Source organism: Erithacus rubecula (assembly GCF_903797595.1).
Source record: "Erithacus rubecula genome assembly, chromosome: 12".
NCBI lineage: Eukaryota > Metazoa > Chordata > Aves > Passeriformes > Muscicapidae > Erithacus > Erithacus rubecula.
In genome coordinates this window covers 3,734,358-3,758,777 of record NC_136664.1, presented here as the reverse complement: position 1 = coordinate 3,758,777, position 24,420 = coordinate 3,734,358, and the positions used below count along the sequence as shown (strand labels likewise).

General features: G+C 37.8%; 1 protein-coding gene across 3 annotated transcripts in view; it reads left to right on the top strand.

Moving 5' to 3' along the window:
- Positions 1–24,420, top strand: part of CDH13 (cadherin 13) — a gene marked incomplete at its 3' end in the record, with an annotated part of 419,157 nt that overhangs the window by 232,625 nt on the left and 162,112 nt on the right. For all 3 annotated transcript variants that reach the window (XM_079316432.1, XM_079316433.1, XM_079316431.1), the window contains one exon: positions 14,019–14,163. In XM_079316432.1, the coding sequence (XP_079172558.1) occupies positions 14,019–14,163 (145 nt within the window). The remainder of the gene's footprint in view (positions 1–14,018; positions 14,164–24,420) is intronic.

The following is a 24,420-nucleotide window of genomic DNA, read 5'->3' as shown; positions in this document are numbered from 1 at the left end:
CAAAGAATAGGGGGTATGAAGGTTGAATGATCATTAGAGAAATATTTCTTAGGCTATTATATCATTTATTACCTTGGTAATTACAGCATTTACCTGTTTTTTCATTATTTGATGCAATTTTTAGTTGTCCTTTGGATCTTTAGATGTTAGTTTATACAAATCAAAGTTTCATTCTGACAGGAATTAAGCTAAATATATTTGCTGTTTGATGGAAAAAAAAAAAATTAAAAGAACTCTGGTTCCATGTGTCTCTCTAAAAAATACCCAGCTCCAAATCTGCAGGCTGACCAAGCATCATGTTAGTCACTAATCTTATTTTCTGTGATCAGGTTATAAAACTGCAACAGGTATAAAAGCAAGATCAGAGAAATCCAGTTTGGATTCTTCCAGGAAACACTAAAGATTTAAGACACTCCCATCAATAAAATCAACCACTTTTGGATTAAATTTGGGTGTTCACAGCAACTTCCAATAGGATTTTGCACTGTGGGTTTCAAGGTGAGCCCATCTCTAGATTGCTGGGTTCTGTCTGTTAAATCATGCAGCTACATCTGTTAATGAATAAATATTTTATACAAATATTAAACACGGTGAAAAAGCAGAAATTAGCTTTATGATGTGAACCTTGAAAAAGCAACAAGTCAAATATTGATTTGTGCAGCAAACCCCAGGTTTGCTGTGAAGGCTGAAGTGTCTGTGCATCTGTTTTCTAACAGCATGAGTTTAAGAAATTTGGATATTTGTAGAATTAAAATAGCAGCCAATGCTATTGGATAGGATAAACACACCAGCATGTGCTGCCATGAAACTTTGAGCAGGAAATTCCATATTCCAGCCCTGGAAATGTTTATAAGGCAGGTCAGAGAGCACCAGCAATGCCATGAGACTGAAGGGATCAGCCAGCACAGCCTCCCATCACTGGGCTCAGAAGCTAAAGGCTGAAATGTGCTCAACTGCAGCCTTTGATGGGTAATTCTGAAAGATAAATGTGGTTCTGAAAAGGAACCTGTTCAGAGAAAAAGGTTTAAAAAAAGATGTTTCCATATATTTATTCAGTTCTGCTCTCTATGATCTTCTGCTGGGTAAAGCAGAACATAATGCAGAAAAAATAAACTTAATGTCAGATTCCTTGTCTGTTGTTTTGTTAGTGATAGAACATTTTTCTAACATTGAAAATCCTGTATAGAGCAAGATTTTTTTTTTAGTGAACAATTTCATTTTAGTTAAACTCTTACATGGTATAATTTACCTGCTGTCAAACCCAGTTAAGTGACACAGTTTGGTGCTATCATATTCCAGAACATGTCAGGATTTGATGAGCTATGAATGTTGTGTTTAGCAGTATACATTTCTTAAAGGTTTTTTTCACAACTTTCTACTGAACACTCACTGAATCCTTCTCTGAATGTCTTTTTTTTTTTTTTTTTTTAAATGCAGGAAAATGTTCCTGTTATACAATTTTGGTTCATTGCTGAAAAGACAATATTCATATTCATATCAATGAATATGTCTCTCCACATTCATGCTTGATTTTTGACCTCTTCAGTGAGAGATGAAGGTCTGATCACTTGAAATACATTTCTCACAAGCATATTTTTCTGTGGTTAAAAATTCCAATTTCTCTGAATTGTTCAGTGGGGACAATTTATCTCCTGACAAAAACCAATTCCTTCTAAGGGGTGTCTGTAGTGAAATCAGGGCAGTTGAGTAAACCCAGAGCAAGCTCTGTCTCTGTGTGTGAGAGCTGCTGGCAGAACACAGAGTGCCATCTATTGAACACTCCTGTGAGCCAGCAGCCCTGCCTTGGGAAGGAGGGGAGCCACAACCATGTGAATAAAACATTTAACCTCCATGAAAATGATCTCCCCACTTCAGGTTTTACTGCGTTTCCTTTCGTTCCCGTTTCCTTCTTTAGTGTAAAATGAAATGAGCACAGAAGTTCTAAAATAATTCTTCTTGGCCTTCTTAAGGTTTGAGAAAAGATTTGGAGATCTTTCTGCCTTCCTAAGTAGACCTAATAATTTTAAAGTTGGTTTCTTTTTGCAGTTGGTTTTGCTTTCCTTATAGAATTATGGAATCATCCACGTCCCTTCCAAATACAGATTTAGGAGCCTTTTGTTATTCCCATGGCAGGGGAATTACTTGGTGCCATAAGAGCAAACCTTTAGCTCTACAAAACACCCCAATTAAAACCAGAATAGTTGACTCTTTTTGAGAGGCTCCATGGGGTTGATGGATTGCTACTGATTTCAGCTCCAAAATCAAGCCCTTGGGATCAATTGTTCTGAGTTTCTCTGCGTGTTCTGCATTGACCCAGCAAGTTTCTTAATAGTGATAGATTTATAAATAGGCTACTCCAAATAAAATAAATTATTTTATGTTTGAACCAGCAATATATTGATGAGAAGTCACCTTGACAGGCCAAAGGAGAAGAACCTGTTTTGGTGATGAAACAGAACTTAGTGAGGAGCTCTTCTGCAATTTGCCATAAATTGTTGTTTAATTGAACAGTAAAGTCCAATCATTATGTTTGCTGTGCCTGTCAGCTTAAAAACAAGAAGGTGACAGGAACGATGGAATAGAGACAGGACTATTCACAGAGCAGAATTTGGTGAATAAATCTGAATATATTTCTTTTTAGACACTGACTAAAGTGTCTAAATAAGATGCTGTGTGTACTCAAAGGGACTGTTGCAGTTATATTGGCAGAAATAATGACACACCAAGCTGTAATTAAATACATTTAAAACAAATCATGCTGTCCTGTTGAAATAGCTCCCTATTGCTTTAAAAAGTTCAGATTTTAACACACACCTATCATTTTTAGGAAAGATCTGCACTGGGATGTTAAGTCCCTGAATTGACTTAGAGGAGTGCACTCCTCAAGGGAAGTGGAATGGAGTGAAAGAGCACAGGATGATTTTCCATCCCCTTGTGACTTTAATGCCACTTTGGGAATAAATGCTCCAAGGTTGAATAGTCTAGTCTGTCCAAGAAATCCCTGTGTTGCTTTGGAGCATCAGCTCCCAAAGTATCTTCAAGGACTTTCTCTTCTAGAACATTTCAAGTTTTAAAAAATTGCTGCACCCAAGTAGCTCAAAACTGCAAGATTTCTCTTCCTTTGCATATTTGTTTCTACTGCCTGTTTATTTCTCCAGTCTTGCCACAGAAAACTCCTTTGTTTAAAATTTAAATCCTCTTTTTTCTAAGACATACTTTCATTTCTATTATTCTTTTAACTGACCCCTGTTACTCTGTTAGTGATTATCTTTATGGGTGCCAGAGATCCCTTTCTTGGGTTCTTGAGTTAAAGTTTTGCAAGAGGAGAAGCAAATGTTCCTGCAATACTCACTGGGATGAGTTCTGGAATTTACTCCTTTTATAATCATTTATTTTGTGAGTGCATAAAGAAGGGTCTTGCTCATTGCTGTAATTTTTTTTCCCACTTTCAATTTTCAGTACTAAGAGCACTTAATTAATTTTTTGACTGACTATATCCAGGCTTATTTTGCTGGAATAACTGACTTCCAATTCTCCCTTTGCCAAATACAATATTCCACATAGGATTTTTTCCCCCAGTTGATACAACTGATGCAGCTTGATGCAAGCAGTGAAAAAATAGACATCTACAATGTAATCCTTATTAAAAAAAGTTTTGATTGCATTTTTGAACTCAAAGTCATGTCTGTTAGTATTTGTGGATAGTAAAAGTGCTTGAAAAGGGTAAAAAAAAGATGACATTGTGAGTCTTGGAATTAAAAAAATTGCTCAGATAAGATTGTCATAATTTGGAGTTTAGAAGCATGAAGGAGAGAAAAAGAGAAATCTTTATCTCCAGAAATAAAATAGGTGTGGAAATGTGGTGTGGATAAAGTCGTGGAAGTTAGTGACAAATCAGTAAGTCAGAAGGATTTGGTTTGAGATCTGATTTTGTGAAAATGCAGCACAGGAATTGTTGAGTGTTGTAAAACATCTTGTAAGATTTCAGAATTAAGGGGAAATTGTGGTGGAGCATAAAATTTACTGAGGAAGTGTCTTTCTAACATGTTAAAATGAAGTAAATTATGGTTGACTGAAATATTTAAAAATAAATAAATAAATCCAGTGAGGCATGCTAGAATTGCAAATTACACCTTAAGATTAATAGTTTTAACAGGTAATGTTGTCATGAGAGCTGAAGACCAGTGAAGCATTTCAGAAAGTTCCTGGGTGAAATGTAAGCAAGGAAAAGAAAAGAACATGAAATAAATTTTGTCCTTCCATGTGTCACTACACAGCAGATGCTTGTTGATCCTTCAGCAATTACATTAGAGCTATTTGACTACTCAGAAAAGACTTTTACTGTGTTAATTCACCTAATTTGAGACTCATTGACTCAATCTTCCTTTCTTCACAATTAATGTAGAGAGATGGTCCAACATGTTATCAGTGACAAAGTCTCAGTTAGGAGAGACAGAAGAGGTTATTTGAAATGACATTTTATTTTGGATCAGGTGCCTTTGGAATATCTTTCCACTACATCCATGTCTGCAAACTACTTTTCTGTTATGATCATGTGGGAACTGTTCAGATAATTTCTTCTTTCTATGAATGAAATATAGATCTAATAGAAAAAAAAACCAAAAACAAAAAAAAACCCAAAAAACCAACACTACACTGCTGGAATGAAACAGAGAAACTGCTCAGTGTGTGTGATCTGGGATGGGCTGATCTGTTTAGCTTCTCTTACCAGGAAGATCAGCTGTCTGAATTATAAAAATACCTGCCACAAACACCCTTTTGGAAAAAAAAACAAAAAACAACCAGGCATAATGGGAAATTCAATAAAGCTGACTGCAGACAAAATCAGCAAAAGCTCCTTTAGTTAGGGATGGCAGGGCAGGATAAGGAGAGTTTTGTTACCCCCAGTGCTTGCACATCATCACAGCTGCTGAGAGTAGAGTGGAGCAGGGCAGGAAAGCCAAGCACTAACTCTGAATAATTCTGGGTTATATTTGATATATTTACCCACACGTGTCAAAATTCTCCATAAAACAGTTTCCAAGCTCTGATGCTATTGAGAGAGATCAATGAGCTCACTTTTACTGACAAGTGTAACCAAACACACAGCAGGGAGTGAGGCCTGGAGATGATGCTTCCCACACCTTTTATCATCAGCATGGAAATGTGTCAGCAAACAGGCAGCCAAGTGCCAAATGATTCCTGGGCAGGGATGTGAGCAGGAAGGAGAGGGGTGTTCCATGGCAGGAATGGGTCAAACATGCAGCTTCCAGCTGGTAAAGTGGGTGCACTGAGTGGAGGAGAGGCTGTCAGGGCTTGGCAAAGGAGCTGGAAGGAGGTTTAGCAGGAATAAAAATAAAGAATAAATAGATAAGATCCTAAATAATTAAATAAATGAATGAGAAAGGGACTGTGTAGAGATACAAACAGGGCACTTAACAGTTTGTCATCCCCTCCTATGTGCTGGAAAAATCCAGTCCTTCACAGCATCCTTTGCATCTCTGAAATCTCAATGGCCTTTGTAACACTCAGGATTTGCAGCATGGTCATTTCTATCCTATAAACAGAGGTAAATAAATCTCATCCAGTTCTCTTTTCTTGGCTTCTGGGGATGTACCTTCCAAAAGGTGAAGTTTAGGAATGCTGGAGAGTTGCATCTTACAAGGCTGTAAGTGCAAATATACAAATGTAGTGTATAAGATATGATGATACCATTTCAAATTTGGAATAGCAGAGCAATCTCCACCAGGATAACACTTGTCTCTAAAGTGTTTTCTTGGATCCCAAGCACTCCTCTCTAGCTCTTGGTTGGGCTTTGAAGGAGTCCTGGCTGCAGCTGTCCACAGGAGCACAGGCAGGGTGAAGAGGATGAGCTGCCACCCCAGGAATTTGGCAGGGCTGGAAACTGGAGCTGCAGTGACCTGCAGGCCCTGCAGGGCAGCCTGTAAACTCCTCTGTACAAGTGCTTGTGTAATTGCTTTTGTTCCTCAAAAACAGGGAGACCTGATCTGTAACCTCTGTTCTAGCCTGGCATCAGCCTGAGTGATCCTTGACTTCAAAGACCTTTTCCTACTCATTTGCAGGAACAGATATTTTAAGCAATAATAACAAAGCCAAATATATGTATGTGTGATATATCCCTGGCATTTGCACTGACCTTTATTTCATATGCCTAAAGAAGTCAGTTTCCTTGTCACTGGTGCATTTGAGATCTTGCATTTTAGTTCTTGGTCTGATTAACTACGGGCTCTCTCTGACCCTGTTGCTGCTTGCATCCTTCCACAAGTTGAAATCTGTTCAATTTTTCCCACTTCCTCCACTTTTGGAGTTATTTTTAAGCATCCAGAATGGTGAGCAGTGTCAAATAATGCCAGCAGCTATTTAAAAGTGCAAAGCTATTTTTTCAGTTTTTCTTCTGCGAGTGTCTTTGTTGCTTTTGTGGTGCAGCAGAGAGTCTAAAAATTCTGGCACAGCTTATGTCTTAATCCTTTATTTCAGTCCTACTTTGTCTCTTTTTGATTTCTTGAATATTTTTGTGGTGATTAGACTTGATTGCTTTGGTGAATCCTGACACCTCCTCTCTCTCCCACACCCCCGCTCCCTTTTGGAAGGGATCAACATGTGCTCTCTTGTGATATGGGAAGATTTTAATTAATATTTACATGATCATCTTTAATACTTCTGGTATGTATGAAATGCACGTGGCTCCTTGAAGAGCTGTGCTGCTCCACAGATTTGAGGGATGCTCTTCTCATTTCTTCACCAAGGTTATTTTTGGAGTGGGCATTCTCATTTCAACTCCTAGATAATACTTAACAGGATGTATTCCTCAGAAGTTATTTTAATTCGATTTTTGTATATGAGAGATTCTTTGAGGCTTTCTGTTATGAGAACACATAGAATTATTTCCACCCCTGTTTTTGTGTCTTTGTAGATGTAGAATAGCGTGTAATGGGGGGGAAAAATAATGTACTGAGAGGACAACTGGATTTTCAAAGATCTTTCAAAGGTGTTTTGATTTTAATAGGATATATTATCCAGTCTCATAAGGCACTTTGAAAAATCGTGCTGTGCACATGTTGGTAGCTTAATAATCTTTGTAAATCTAATTTTACATTACTTGCTCAGCAAGAGATGGAATATCACTATCAGTCTTGTGTGCAGAGATCAAATACCCAGATTCAAGCTTGATTTAAATTTTGTCTGGTCTGTGGCTTTGGTGGAGTCATTTCATCTCTGTCTCCCACCCCTTGCCCATCTTATTTCTGTGAGGGATTCACTTTTGAAACACTCTGTGCCTGTAGGTCCCATCACTTTTATCATAATTAATCAGGATGATCACAGTTTGAGCACCTCACACTTTATGCCCATCCTAAAATGGGGATTTTGGGGCATTTGCCAGGTTTGCAGATGCACCCAGAGCCTTGGGGAAGCTCAGTGAGGGCAACAGGACCCTGGAGCAGCTCCTGCCCAGCCACCCTCCCCAGAGAGAGAATTTTGGGATAATGGCAGAGCCTTCCCTCCTCTACTCCGAATTCCTTTGTTCCCTGTCACTTTTTGCATAATTCACCATTAAAACCAGTTTAATGCAACCTGAGTGTGTTCTGGAAAGTGACATTTCTCAGAGAAATTGGAATTTACAGGGATACATCTGGGGCTTTGGAAAATTGCTAGTTATTCACATCTGCTATTATATAAAACCTTAAATGTTCTGTGAATATCAAAAGGAATCTTTGCAAAGAACTGTTTATTGCAAATATTTAAACATTAAAAATAGGAAATCTTAAAATAATAGTCACAAGAACTCACAAGTAAATCTTGTCTGCTTCAAACTGATTTAAAAACACCCTGAAAATACCAATTACTGCTTGCTGACCCCTTTGGTTTTATATCTTAAAACCAACCTCAGGAATAGGTGGTAAAAAAATATGAGATTGAGTTATATATTTTGTGGTTATATTTTTTCAGCTGACATACAAAAAACTGCTACAAAATCCCAAACTGTTTATTTCATAGTTTTGGAATTGGGTTTAGTGTACAGAAAAGTCAGAGTTCATTTTGGTATAAGATTTTTATGAGTATGTAATTAATGTATTTTTTCTGCAGTTTATGCATCATTCTCTACAATTTTGGGGTTTTTATAGTCCCCTTCTGTGATTTTTTTCATGGGGAAAAAAAACCATTTTATGGCTTAGAACAGAGAAAAATTTCAGGCTTTAAGCTGCACAACATAACACTTTTTTGAAACAATATTGTGATTCACAGACACAGCTGGGGAAGAAAATGCATTTCCTGTGACACTAATGGTGGCACAGAATATACATTCAATTAGATAATGAATTCATAATTGCTTGATTTTGAGGACAAAATATCAGATGTATAGATTAGATTGTGTATTATATGTATATGTATATTGTATCTAAATATTAGATTGTAGCTCCATTCTGCAGCAATGAGCACTCTTGGCATTTTCTAGGAATTTTGTGGCTTCCCTGGATTGCCAGAGCCAGGTTTTCCAGAGGAATAAAGTTCCTGATTTTGTCTCAAGGCAACAGGAGCTGCAGGTCCAAGGAGCTTTTGGGGCTGGCCTGGACTGATTGCAAAAGTGGCCAAGAAAATGTTCCTGTTCTTCATCCTTCAAGGGAAGGGTGAACAATAGATTTGCTGCACAAAAAAAGAAAGTGGAAAATGTGCAGAAAGTTGTTATTTGATTAAATTTAATTAAGGCTCTAAGAATTTTTTTACTTTTGTTGAAAGAAAAAACAGTTGAAATCACGTGGGAATGTTGATTTGACAGACACAGATAAACCCCCTTGTTGACAGGATCAGATGCAGCTTTAGCTTTGGAAAGGCAAAAAGGTTCTTTTTAGTCCAAAAGTTTATAAACTTGGCAGAGCTTTCTATGTTATGTTTCACCAATTAAAATATGATGCAGACCCTGACCTTTCAGTCTGCTGACTAATTACTAAAATATTGAGCCCACTGCCTTAAAAACAGAGATAAAAGCACATATTTGACTGTTTATAATATTTAATTCCTCTTACTTTTCTCAAAATTTCTGTTAACATGTCTACAAACTTTTGCATCTGAAGTGATCAAAGAAGATGAAGTGGCTCTTACTGAAGAATTCATTCCTTGTCACTTTGGAGGGATAGAAGTCTTGGGCTTTAAAATAATTGTTTAATGAATGCACACAGTTCAGAGATAATTGTGCTAAGAAAACAGGAACTATGTAATAATTAATTGTGAGATGGATGCAGCAGCAAGATAAAGCCAGTGGAAGATACTCCTGGAGTACTTACATGGCTAATTAATCCCTTCCCACCTTGGCTCTAAGTCTGAGTGCCAGGTGAAATTCTCTAAGTGCAGGTAATGCTGCTGCTTTTTAATAGAATTATGATAATAGATAATAGAATTATGTTTACCTCCAAGAAACTGAGAATTTTTGTTTTGCATCTTCTCCCTCCATCTCTTATGGAGCAATATTAGCTCATGTTTTATTCATTCTCTTAAATCAGTAAAAATTACTTGGAATTAGTTTCTCTTGGTCTGAATTATTGTCTTCTCTGAGTTGTGTTAGGTAATTGAATGAAGTTTTTACTACAGCCTTTCACTATAAAGAGAATTACTTTACCACATTTCATGACCTAGAGGTGGCCAAAGTTTTTCTTCTTTTACCAGGAAATTGCCTGGATGAAAGATCCATTTCCTTACTGTCAATCCACACTCAAAACCTGATGATAAATAAACCTAACAAGTATTCTCAAGAATGAATCTGATCAATAATAAATGCAGCAGTGATTGGAATAACTGAGGTGGGGCAGGTGGTGGTGTTGCAGTTTTTTGGATGGTGCAGTGCTCCTGTGAACCTGGGGTGAGGAACAAGCAGAAAAAACATCTGCTGAAACAAATGGAAAACTTCTGAGAGAAACATTCCTGTGGGCAACAAATTGGAAATTAAATTTAGATGGCAGGTAATGACTAAATAGCCTGTCTTAGGCTTTGAAGATAATTAAGCACTAAAAGATATTCCAGATTTACTTATGGAAATCTCTAAATTTATGATGTAATTTTATGTGGGCCATTGGCTGGCTGGCTGCATGGTGAAAATAGACATTTATATGCAGAGAAGGAAGGTGGCTCTCCAGAATCATTTCACCAAAAGCTATAAATGAATGAAAACAACCCTTCTGTGAAGAGAAACCTTTGAAATTACTTGAAGTAATGGTAAGAACGAGAGTGGTTATCTTTTCATGTAAATGTTATTGCTGACTGCAGAGTAGAAAGGAATTCAAGACTGTTTAAAATAAAGCAGAAAGCTTAAAATGAGCAACTTTGAATAAGCTTAACTTCTGATGAGGTCATTATATTTGGGAGTGATGAAAGATCTTTGCTTTGCATATGCTGAGGGAAATTGGATAGGAAGTCTAGAAATAACCCATTTTTGGCAGGGAGTTTTCCAGATAGGACAAAGTCTGTTCCTGCCTGCACTTTGGGGTTGGTATTGCTTTTCCCTTTCCATTGCTGTGCTAATTTGATCAGTGTTTCTGAGTTATATCAGAAGCACCAGCCAAGGTCTGCTTTGTATCTGGTCATGGAATTTTGTGGTGTAAAATTTCTCCTAAAGCCTTAATTATCCTTTTTTGTTTGCATGTACACTTGTGTCAAAAATGAAATTGGGATTTAGCCTCAAGAGTTCCTGAAAATCACAGGTTAGATTGTGATAAAAATAACTTCATCATTATCATCGAGTCATGGAATGGTTGGGGTTGGAAGGGACCATCTAGTTTCCACCCCCATGAACATAATTCCATTATTTTAAGTGGCAAAACATCAGTTTTTCCCAAAATAAGCAGATGTAGAACTCTGCAGGTTGGTTCTTTTTTCAATTTGGTCAAATCTGTCTTTGTGCTTAGCTCATGTCCTTGGAGCTGCATTGCCATAACCATGTAGGACCTTAAATCCTTTCTGAATGTGCAACTGCAATTTCTTGTCATCAGAAGAATAATTCAGTATCTTTCATCCATCAGTCAAGTTTTGAATTAAAAGCAGATAGGCTTTCTTGCCTTCTGCATTGAAAGACTGAAATCTCACAGTTCTGTTAGTTAAGACAATCTAATTTTCCACCTAGTTTTATTTACAGCCTCTTCAAAGTGCCAATATTTTCTTTTACTTGAATGTTTTTCTCACTTGCATGTGTCAGGTTTTTGGAAATAACAATATACTTCTGTTGCTATTTTGTGAGCAGATTTTGTGATATTTTTTGGGTTTTTGGGGTTTTTTTTTGTTTTTGGGGTTTTTTGTTGTTTTTTTAATTTGTGGTGGTTTTGTTGGTCTTTTATATTGGAAAAGCTAGATAAGATATCAGACAGCTTCTTTTACAAATTGGCTGTATAAAGAATGATGGCCATAACATCACTGCTGCAGAGTTTTATTTTGAAAACATTGTAGAATTGGTTTAAAAAGAGCTGGTGAGTTAACTCAATTCTTAGGACTTGAAAATTATTGTGCAAAGATTAATAAAATAAAGTCCTCTGTCATCTTAATAAAATGAAGCAGATATCATGTAACTGCTCCCACAGACCTGTCATGCCAAATTTTTCGGACAGTTGCTCTCAGATGCAGTGGACTTGGCAAAGATAAAGTAAATCTATTTCAGTCATTAATGAGAATCTCCTATTCTTTTCCTTAATCTGTGCAAGTCTGAGAAAAATACCAGAAACTAGTGTTAGATCAGCCTTTGTTTTAAATGAGTTACAATTTTGCTAAAGCAGCTGGAGTAGTTTTTTAAATTTAGCAAAGCCTTTGTTCTTTCTAGTGAACAGCTCAGTCACTCGATACTGAGAGATAGATTAAGAGCAAATTATCTTGAATTTGAAAATTAATTTGCTGGAATTTCACAGAGAAATATTGCTATTCTTTCACTTCCCAAAGCAATTAACATAGTTCTGATGAGTCAGTTGTACTATGATAAAGTGTCCAGCTCTGGAGCCTTTAGCACAGGAATGACATGGATATCTGGGTCCAGAGGAGGCTACAAAAATGAGCAGACGACTGGAACATTTCTTCTAGAAAGACAGAGGAACATTTCTTCTAGAAAGACAAGCTCAGAGTTGGGGTGTTCAGCCCAGAAAAGAAAAGGAAAGAGAATCCTTAGAGCCCCTTGCAGGGGACTATGAGAAGATTTGGGATAGAAAATTAGCAGGGTTTGTTTGATAGGACAAAAAATAATGGTTTTCAACAAGAAACAAAGAGATTTAAACTAGATATAAGGAGAGGGAATTCACAACAAAGGTGGTAAAACACTATCATGGGTTGCCCAGAGATGTGGTGGATGTTCCAGTCCTGGAAAACCTTCAAGGCCAGGTTGGATGGGACTTGGAGCAGCCAGTGAAAGGTTTCCCTGCCCATGGCAGGGGTGGAAATAGATGAACTTTAAAGGTCCTTTCCAAGCCAAATTATTCTATGATTCATTTTGTCAGGAGTTTCCAGCTATAGGTAAAACTGCATCTGACTTTAATGTAGTTCAGGAATGGAATTGCTTTTCCCAGCCCCTATCACATCCCATGACAAAGATTCCTTCATTGACTCTGGAGTTCAGAGCTGAACAAGCCCAGAAGTAAAAAGGGAAGAGCTCCCAGAAATCTTCAGCTGTGCCAAAGCTGCAGGAATCATTCCAATCAGAATATTTGTCTGCCTTTAAGCTGTCAGGACGTATAATAAAAAATGAGGCTTGGGAAAGGCAGAACAATTCCTAGACAAGTGGGGATAAGCAGTGAGTGGATGTTAAAATGGACTGTGACACTATTTACAAACAGTGCCTGTGAGAAGGTGTCTCACTCATAACAAATACTCCTACTCACACCCAACACATTGAATTTAAAAAGTGGAAGGTATTTATAAGCATAACAAAAACCAGAGGAAGGTGATAATAAGACATCCATTTTAATAAGGAATTAAGATTCTGACCTATTTCTTTCCCAGCAGGATTTAGCACTAAGTTATAAATAACTTACAGGTATAAGACAGGGCAATGAGGAATAAATTAACAGTATAAACAAAATGCTCAGAGACTTCCAGCCCGTGCTGGCACCACCTTTTCAGGAAAATACTGGGAAAGAGCGACACTAACATCTGAGCTCAGGTTCATTTTCTGGCTGGCTTAACTCCATTAGAGTTGAGTGTGGGGATGGGAAGGGCAGGTGAAAATGATGTCTCAGATCTGTTTATTGCTGTATTTTATTGATTTCTTGTGAGGGGAGAAAACTGCAGGTATAGCTCACAGTTGCAATATAAATTGATTTCCCTGCTGTTTCAGAAGTTTTGGTGTGGTTTGCTCTGCTGACTCATTGGGACTTTGCACTGCACCTGGTTCAGGGGGTTGCACAATAGGATCTTTGTCTCCAGTTTTTGGAAGTAAAGAAAGTCCAAACAGATCTTCAGCTTGTGAATATACCCACTTGATTGAGACTGCAGGTGTTCTTTAATTCTTGCACACCTGATTAGAAAACCCAAAGAACTCTAAAAATGGCCTAACAAATACTTCATGCCACCATCATTGGGAAAATGTTTCAATGTCTACAGCATTCCTACTTTTTTCTATTTTTTTTTCCTAGTTTTTTTTTTTTTTCCTGTTTGTTTTTAAAAAGGCTTTTGAGTGAGCATTAATGCCAATTCTACCACGATAATTCTACAAACGCCCACTGGAGGTTTGCTCGATAAAATAAATAAACAAATTCTAACCAAATCTTTAGATGATTAGGATCAAATTTGCAAGTGGTTTTTTGGGGGGGCTTTTAAAAGTTCTAGTGTATTAATTCTTTGGGCAACATGGCAGTTTGAATGAACACTTGTCTCCTGCTTAGAGGAGAAATCTGCTCTGAGCCTGGTCCAAAAAATGCTGCAAGTGGCGCCTTTGGTGTGGCTGCACCAAGACTCACCCCAACCCCTTCTTTTCTTTTCTCTCTTCTCACTGTGACAATGAACTCACGTCTTTGCTCCTTTTCCTGTCCACACAGCTGGAAGTGGAGGTGGTGGACATGAATGGCAAAACCATGGATGGCCCCGTGCGCCTGGACATCTCGGTCATCGACCAGAACGACAACAGACCCATGTTCAAAGAGGGGCCCTACGTTGGCCACGTCATGGAGGGATCTGCCACAGGTGAGCTCAGGGCATTCTGAACAAATTCTCTGTTGGCAAGGGTGCTGTCATCACATTGCACAAGGTTTCTTGATGGTTTTGTGGCTCGCCGGGTTCTTGTTCCTCGAGAAGGAGTGGGAGCGGCGCAGCTTTAGGACAGCAGGTGATGGGTGTTGGAAAAGAAGTCTTTGGTGTAAAAAAAAAAAGAAGGAAAAAGAAGAAAACCTAAAAATTAGTTGGAAATGGGAGCTTTGATTTAGGTTCATGATTTTTATTCATCTCTAGAATCAATGAAGACAACCCTAGGGTACGATTAAGATTCAAGCCAAATACCACGAGCAATTTCTGTGCAGAGTAGGAATTTCACATATTTTCCTGTAAGTTTAGTTACTGGAAGGGTTATTTTTATTTGTTTATGTAGCATGAGTCTAGTAAATAACACAAATAAATGGAAAGCACATTATGAAAGAACTAATGTTTTAGGGCAGATTGAAATACTGAACAGTGCTGATAAACAGATGTTATAAATGCAGATACAACAGTTGCAACAAAACAAAAACACATTGATAATTAAAGTTACTAAGGAAAATGTTCTGATTAAATTTCCTGTTGATTTTGTCTGATCAGGAAAATCTACAAGGGTAAGTTTCAATGTGGGTACAACCATCCAAGTTAAACTCTTGCCTTATATTATGTGAGTTTTCTGGTGAATTTTGCATTTTCAGATAGAGTTCTTCATATCTAAAAACCTGTGGGTATGAAATACATTACAAGCAGCTCCTTCAACAGGTTAAAATTTTGAGGTAAATATTTACTTACCTCACTTGTGACAAGCATGTAATGAAGATATTGATGATCTTTTCAGCCAAACAAGAAATGTTTCATAATTGAGAATATGGCTGCCAGTGGAGCACTCTTTTCTGTTGTAGGTATCTAGTACATTTTTAAACTGGCAATTCTCTATTTTTATTATCCATAAACTCTCCTTGCTTTTCCTTTTTTTCCCTACTCCTTATATTGAAGTTTACACTTCTGATTCAGTAGAGATGTTTCTCAGCCCAACTTCCAGTGAATTCTTCTCTAATAGTTTCATCCATTTTCTCCTACTGCCGCTTTGTATTGACTCAGGTATCATTTACCATTTTGATTGTCTTTCCCCTTGGCCAAAGCTTGAATAATTTTTCTCAACTTTCCTTTTCTTGCCCTCCCTCCCTTCCCTCCAGGTATTCATCACATTAAACTTCATAACCTCATTTGCCTGGTGTCAAGAGCACCAATGCTTGCAAAATTATTTTGTGCACAATAGAACGTGTGGAATCAGGGTTGGCTGGAATCAGTCACAGCTCTCTATGCAGATGGCACCCACTCAGCCAAGGTTTCCTGGTGTTTACATCTGTTTTCCATAGTTCTGCACAACTTGTGGCACATAACTTCAAATTACTCATCAGGCTCTGCTATTTTATCACAGAATATCAGAGAATATTCTGAGCTGGAAGGGCTTCACCAGCTGTCGTGCTGTTCCAAATCAAAGGTTACAGCACTGCACAGCTGGATAGAAATCCTGATGTGCTTGCATGTCAGATTCCTGAGTCCTTCCCTTTGGATTGCAGTTGTGCTGTATTTCATTTTTGAAGCTGCAAAAGGAAGGCTTTGCATTGGATGAATAACCTTATTTCTTATCACAGCCACCTGCAGCTTCCTCCAAGCTCTGAATCAAACCCACTCACTGAAATTCTGCTAAAAATAAAAAATGTTCAAGTAGATATCTTGGATTTGTCTTGATGTTCCCAAAGTATAAATGTCCATGGATACCAGTAACTCCATGAGAGATGCACAATTATGTAGAGAAAGATGCAAAACTCATCTGGAGGATTTGGGACCTCTTTAAACCATTCAGATATTATTATCTTACTTTAAATTACCCACTGCAGGGTTCCTGTGTGTTTTCCTGTTAGGCCACAATTTTATCAGTCACAAAACCAATAGAATTCTCTAGAGACTTTCCCCTAATTTATTGACTCTAAAGTTGGACTTAAGTGTTCTATTCATCAGGAATATCAGAGAATTATTGATAAATAAATCTTGGCGAGAGTTAGCATCCATAACTTAAATTTGTAAAACTTGATTTTAACAATCAAGTAAATATTCATATTAGACTTGCCCAGTGTTGCTGTAAGACATATTTTCCAGCTTTTTATTGTTTTACATAGTAACTTTTTTCCTTAATGATTTGAAAGTCAATTCCTTAATTAGGGAACAACACAGAAATTACAGTGAAAAGTTGTGCCAAGCCCCTCTTAAGAATCTTCTGTTCTCTTCTATTTGAGATATATGTAAATCCAACAAAACTGAACAAAACATGGAAACAAGTGTGTGATTTTTGTATTCATTTAATCTATCTATGAAAAATTAAAGAGCCTTTTGAGCACAGTCCCAGTGAGGATGGTTTGGATGGTGACTAAATAGCTTTTTTTATGTCACTAAGGCCATTCACATTTTTGTGTGTGTGATTTTTAAACTCACAGCAAACACCAGTGGTTATTTGGACACCTACAATTTATGTGCCATCTCATTTCTGGAGAGGCAAATACCTGCCTATAATTACTGAGAATATAAACTGCATTACAATGAGTATTCATCTGAATTTCAAGCTAGAGCTTGCCAGATCTTATAATTAATGCTAAAAATATGTGACTGCTAGGTGATACTGCTACAGATTTATTTCTTGATATATCATTCCTACGGAAATTTCATAATATAGTTAGTTACAGTAAATTAGCTCTTTTCAGAGAAAACTGTCGTGGTTCTGAAAATAGCCCAGAGTCAAATCCTAACAAAGTACACTCAAATGTGTGCTTAAAGTGACCCCAGATGTGCTGAGATTTCTATTAGATCTTTTCCTGGAGGAACTGCAAACTTGGAAGCTATTTATCATAAATAAACGAATTAGAAGACCAGTAGAAACTGTTTGAAGGCAGAAGAACCAGTTTGATTTGTTTTTTTTTTTTTTATTTGTACCAGCTCCTCTTTCTGTGGGAGGTTGCAGTCAGCACATATGTACCAGGAAAATAATGGCTGAGCCTGATTCAGTGACACTGATGGCAATTTTTGGACTGAGTGTAATGGGTTTTGTGTTCTCTGTACTGCTGATTTCTCATGTTTTTGCTTTCTGAGTTATGACCCAGTTTATTTCCTGTAGATCTCTGATTTTTCCAGCTGCCAGCTGATGGGTTGAGGATCTGTGTCTTGCAGCAGCCTCACCTCAGCATTAATGGGGGTGTCTCCAATCCCATGGATTCCACAGGAACATTTGGATATCTCACTTTTAGAGGTTTGGAAAGTGCAGGAGGGTCAAATGAACCTGGCAGCCACCTCATTTCTCTTGCTGGAGGCACTTAACAGAAATTATTTTAAACACATTTGACATTATGTGACTTACAACAATATGCTGCAAACCCAGTGGGGTTAAATCTTAACTGCAGTGGTTTAGCAAAGTTGCTTGAGAATTGCATTTAGAGAAAATAACTTGTTTTCTGTGCTGCACAATAGCCTGGATCCATTGCATTCCAGCCAAGGAGCCTGGACTGACAGATGTCTATAAATAATTGCTGGAAATAAAGGGGCTCTTGGAGACATTTAGAGAGAAACAGAAGGAATTAAGAAGAATAGCCTAGAGGGTTCTGTAGTATCATAAAATAGTAATTTGTAGAGATGGATAAAACATGAGGAAGGGGCTGAGCATCATTGGTAGTTCTGCAGTGGAAAATAGAGCAGTGGTTCAGGTAAATGGAAACTGGTGCTGAAACAGTGGCTTTTTATTTAGAACAACCTTCCAGGATGGTTGGTTTGTTGTTTTTCTAAACCTAACAATAAGTTTAATACATAAATTAATAGAAATGGGATTGTGTAAGACAGATGGAGTCAAAAGAGTCTGTGAAAAGGAAACAAAAGGCTGGCAGGTCTAGCAAAGTGGCAAAAATAAATTTGGCATCTTTGACTTTAATACACACCTGCTGCAAGCTTTGATACATTTCAAATATTCTGGTATTATTTTCCACTCTCTTTATTTGTACTTTGCAATCCTTGCTGGCCTGTGGCAGAAGAAGCTTGCCAAAGCTGTAAAATTAATCAAATTGCATTGAATTTGGTGAAGTCTCAAAGTTTTCTTGTGACCTATAAATCCCAGGGGACAGAGGGAAACCAGAGGGTGTGTTTACAAGTTGTCTTTATGCTGAAAGATTAAAAAAAATTTATAAAGTCACAGAGAGCCATTAGAAAAGGATAGTAAAGGATATAATGTCTTTTTATTTAGGTAAAAGTAGAATCTGGAGTTTTCCAGTCTTCTGATTCTGTTTGGACCAGGGTTAGGTGACACTTGAGTCTTTTTGTCACAGAAGTTACAGTGTTGTGCATAAATGTTTGTTTGTTGATGTTTTATTGAGCTGGGTTTTTGCAGTATAAACTTAGAAGTATCTATAGATCTGACTTGCAAAGCAGAAGCATCTCAGAAAATTCACCTCAAAACTATCTCAAAATTAAATATTTGAACCTGAAGTTTTTTTTGATTCATAGCATTTCCACTCACAGAAATACTTAGGTTTAGAGGAGATTTGAAATGTCAAATGTTACTTATTTAATTATGAAGCTTACTGCTACGAGCTCTTGTGGAAAACAAAATAATAAATTGGAATGGAACTGTGGGTGAGGAAGCCTCTGAGTCAAGGGAATCTGAAGAATACACAAAACTTTATTTGTTAAAACCTTCCCCAGTCCTTCCTGCTGGAGATGGAATGCTCAGCCTTGGGTACAACTCAGCAGAGCAGTTTCTAAATTCCTTTTCTTCCAGATGTTCATTTCTGGGCAAACTTGAAAACTTGCTGATGGCAAATTTTCAGCCATCCTTTTTTGGGATTAATCATCTGCATTTCAGCAAAACTCCACTCACTGCCTCAAAATCCTTTGTAATCTGGCCTGTAAATGTAAAGGATGTGAACTAGGTAAAAACATCTGTAATGTCAATATTTAAATTTCCAAGCAGCAGCCAGGCTAATTATGCACAGCTGCTTTGTATATCCCAGTAGGAAATTTTTCACAGTTCTGTGTGGGATAAAATACAGCTGTATATGAATATGGTTATTGTATGTATGTATATATATATATATAAATATTTTAATATGTATGATGTGCATATCTTGCAGAGAGATGAGCATATATAGACACAAATATCTGATCTTTTATTAGGGATTCTGGTATATTTTAATTACTGTGTATGTACATGATGGAAAGATTTATATTTACTAATAATTTGTTGTATTATGGCAGACAAATCTGTACATCCACTGTAATCTGCCTGTTGGAAATTGAGAGAAATAACCCATTAAAGCACTGCCAAGTAATTAGCAGGTTCCCAGGTATGCAAGTGTGGTTGAAACAGTGCATTTGGAGGAAATTAAAATAATCTCATGTGTAGCAATTAGTTCACCCAGCCTGGGTCTGTGATGGGAGTGTCTGGGAGCAGGAGGCTGCTCCCACTCCAGGCTTCAATTATCCTGATTTCCAGCAGACAGAGGTTAAACCCAGGAAAGGCTCCAGCCCAGCTCAGGGCACAGGTAGAATTATTTACCTGCTTGGGAGGACTGGAAATGAGTCACCTTCTTCAGTCCCAGATAGAAAATTCCCTTTGACTTTCTGCACAAATGATCTGTATGCTCACTGCCCCTCCTGCTAAAATGAGTTTTATTTGGCTTTTCCATAGTTACACACAAGATATTCCAAAAGTCAGCCTTATGGCCAGATCAGCATTAGTGCCTGAAGTTAAAGGCTGTAAAAGCATTATGGTCTCTGTGCCTTGGACAATTCATGTAGTGCAGGTTGGGGTTTTGGCTCCTTTTGCATCATAGCTCAGGTTCATGAAATAAAAATGAGTTTATTTCTTAATTAAAGAACAAATGAATTTTTTAAAAAAATGTTGGAGTCCTTGCTGGGTACTGGAACACAAGGGCTCCAAGGAATTTGTGCAATTTGGGATGTAATTGTTAGCAAAAGGAAATTTATGCACTAATTTACTCACCAGTGGCTTTTGCACCTGGGCTTTTGCACCTGCTTTGTTCATCTCCTGTTCTCTCAGAAGAGAGAGGGATGAGCTTTAGAGCTCCAAGCACTTTGGGCACATGAGTTAAATTCACAATGTAATCAATAAATTGAAAGACCCTGCAGTCCCAGGAAAGCATTATCTGAAAAAAACCCTCCAGTCTGTGTGGCAGCCTGCAGGGAGGGAGTGTGCTGCAGCCCTCTGGGCAGCCTTTATTAGTGGTGTAAACCCTCAGCTTGTGTTTATACACTTCTAAATCACCCTTGGTGCTGCCTCACCACCCCCTGTGTGCAGGCTCTACAGGAGTCAGGGGCCTGGCAGCATCCACACCCCCACATTTCATCCAGCTCCTTTAAAAGTGCATGAAAAGGGTGATAAATCCCCAGAAGCTGCAATCATGTGCCATAAATTGAGGATATGGCTGAGGCTAGTGCAGGGATGCTGCAGTTGAGGTCCCATCCCACCCACCTCGTGCTCAGACTGAGCTGGGCATAAATCCCAGGCTGGTGTCACCAGGGGTGGTGACAGGGACTGTGGCCACTGCTCCAGGTGCCAGAGCATAAAAAAAACCCCAATAAATTGTCAGTGCAGGCAGGATTTGCCCCAGTGTGCAATGCCAACAGATAGATCCATCCTCTTTCTATTGTGGAAGAGATACACAGCTGAATGGAAAACTCACACTGCACAAAGGCAGGATTATTTATTCCCTTGCAGCTCAACCTGCTTAATTTTCCCAGTTTTATTGAAAGGCATCATCAGATAGATAGTGCCTTTTTTAAAAAAACCAACCAACCAACCAAAGGGGAAAAAAAAAAGAAAAATAATGTTATTTTTATACTGTAAGTTCACATTTTTCTTTATTTTTTTCCTCATTTCTCTATTTCATGCCCTCCCAGTTCTTCTTCTTTCCTCACCATTAAATCTAGTGGCTGGGGTTTAAATTGCAGTCTGTAATCCCATGAAGTCAGAAAAGAGTTGCACACTCCCCTTGGAAGAGTGAAAGCAATTGCAATGGGAAAGGAAATTTTAGTGAGACTGATCCCACAGTAATCTATTTTTGCAGTATGAGAAGTTTGTGGTATTTTATAGAAATATTCAAAATAGTTCACTTGGTTTTCAGATACTGAGCACAACTTCTAGAAAAAGGCACTCTTTGACTTCTTCATTCAGATCACATCTGCTGAACACAGAAAATGTCACCTTTGCACACCACTATTCATTTCCACACAGTCACATTATTTCTCTATAGCAGTTGTCCACCAAAAATAGGTGGGAAATTACATTTATTTTTAGGAATCAAACCCTCCTGGTGAGCACATGCTCAAAAGTAAGCAGGAGAAGCTTTTATAAAATGACACATTTGTACCTGAAGACGTTTGTGGAAATGTTGAAAAGTTTATTGTTGGCTTTCCTGTGGAGGGAAAGGGGGAAAGGTGCTGTGAGCTGGTGCTGGGCTGGATTCACACTTAGGCAATGTGACAGACAGGTTGAAGGTGAGATCTCACAGCTCTTGCTTTCAATCCATCTTCTGCTGGTACATGTTGGAAACTGCAGCAGAAATGGCTTTTAAATGCAGTTTGAAGAAAATATTAATACATGCATATTCAAAACAGTGATTTTTGAGGACACAAATGTAGCTTGTCATTGCTATGATTTAAGCACAGGGCAGTGAAATATATTGAATATTCTTTTGCTGGAAAATACATGACTTCTGTTCCATGTTTCAATTGTACAAGTCAAAGTTATGAGGGCAAAAAAAATTTGATTCCAAAGTAAAAGGATAAAATAACTTTGATAAAAAATTTTAACTGATTTTTCCTCAGTCCTTACTTATTATACTTAAAAGCCACTTGGGTTTGAAAATGGAAATTACTATGTGCTAAGAATTATGTTGGTGACAATAGTGGATGTTTTCTTGGGCAGCTCTGTCCCAGATTCAGATCTGTGTTTTAACAGCATTCTTATAAAGAATGTTCTATTCTAAAATTAATGTGAGTAAAACATGATTTTAAGAGTACTAGAAGTATTTAATAATTATTTTAAGAGACAGAAACATTATTTTAAAAATGTGATTATGTATAAAAGAGCAATATTTGTCATGCAAACATTATGGCAGCACATGTAACACCTCCAAGAAAGGAGATGTACATTACTGGGTGAAAATGTTTCAGTTTCCTCCTTGGAACCTCTGAGAGAAAAACAAAATATTAATTCCATCATAAAGGTAAAGAGCACAGTCTACTTTCAATATAATTTCATTTTAATCATCAAAAGCATTGTCAGGAAACTTGGCAGGGAAATTTATTTTTAACATGGTTTTGAAATTGAGAGACACACCTCAAGACAAAGCTACTTTAATTATTGAAATAATTTGCAATACACTGCAGGTCTTGTCCATAGGGTCATATGATTACTCATTCAATTAATATATTATGAATTTTTTTCCAGTCTACTCGAGGGTGTAATTTTATTCAACACATGGAAATTGTGTTTCTTGGCCTCACTGCTTTAGGCTCCAAAAGGGCAGAGTTTAGTTGATCACACAGAGGCAGGAAAGAAAGATGTATTACCCCAAATAAAAAAAAAATCCCAAACCCAAAGGTTTTTTTTAAAAAATCAACCCAAATCCCCAACTCTGCACATTCATTTTGTCAAACTCTTTTTACTTCTCTCAAATGAAGATGTGTTATTTGTTGCTCCAAGCAGAAGCCTCTCATCTACAGTGACAACCTTTGGGCTTTGAAAATATTGCCAGTCTCAGTATGTTTTTACAATCTGAATTTCATGATGTTTGATTAAAAAGGAATCTCTTGAACAGTCATTCTCTTTTACCATTAGAGGTTATAAATACAGTCTCTTTCTTTAAAGGGGCTATAAATTTTTTAAGAGGTGTTATTTAAAAGTTTTTTATCTGTCATTTCTTGCCATCAACCCTGTGCTCCTGTGGTGTATCTGAGAAGTTTGGAAGGCATCTGAACCACTGAAGTTAAAGAGTGTCCATGAAAAATCTCTTTGTGGTTTGCTCTTAAATGACAACTTGTGTCATTGTCAGCTGGGATTGGCATATTGTGAAATCAGTGGGAATGTCAGTGAAATTCATACAGGCTCACTGTTGCTAAAAGCACTACAAATCTGAGTTTTGGAGATGAAACTGGCACCCATCCCTGTCTAGCACAGCAAAAACCATCCCTGCTACACCACCAGCTCTTTGATTCAGAACGTGGCCATGATGTAGGCCTGGATTTCTTAGAATATACAAAATTTCAGAGGGTTGTCAGCATCTCAGCTTGACTCTGTATGGGACTTTGCTTTCAGGATTTAATTCAATGCCTTAATTTTCTTTTGTATTTTATTGCATGAACCATTAATTAATGCCATTGGTGTGGCAGTTTGAATTCTTCAGCACCTGCAGCACCTTTGCTGGAAAGCTTCATGCTTAAGTACTGCTACCCAAAGCACTCTGCAAATTCTCTGAGTCAGCACCTAGGTAGCATTTTTTACTCTTCAAAAAGTTCTCCTCTGGGGCAGAGCACCAATTATAAAAGTGCAATCACAGCAGTTGCATGATATTAAAATAAAACTTATGCAGTAGCACATAATAGCAAATCAAACTATTAAACAGTATAGAGTTTGGTCCTGTGTGCAAGAATAGGTTCTTCCTCCCACAGGCTGTGCAAGTGCCAGCCAGAGGAATTTTAACCTTTGCAGGGTTGGGCTGGGGTCGAGTGAGCTCTGGAATCACAGAATCATGGAAAGGTTTGGGTTGAAGGGACTTTAAAGTTCATCCCATCCATCCCTGCCATGAGAAGGGACATTTTCCACCATCCCTGGCTGCTCCCAGCCCCAGTATCCAACCTGGCCTTGGACATTCCAGGGATCCAGGGGCAGCCACAGCTGCTCTGGGCACCCTGTGCCTCCCCACCCTCCCAGGCAACCATTTATTCCCAAAATCTCACCTAAACCTGCCCTTCTTCAGTTTAAAATTATACCCCTGTCCTGTCATTAGCTTCCCTATAAAAATTCCCTATCCCTCCTTTTTATGAGGATGAAATGTAAAAGGAGTGAGGACCCTGGTGATGCATTTCAAAGGAACTTGCTTTGGGTTCTTCCACTAACAGACAGCAGTTCATTGTCTTAAGGCAGAAAAATGGTCTATGGGTACTTAGAATCTGGGAACTGCATTCCAG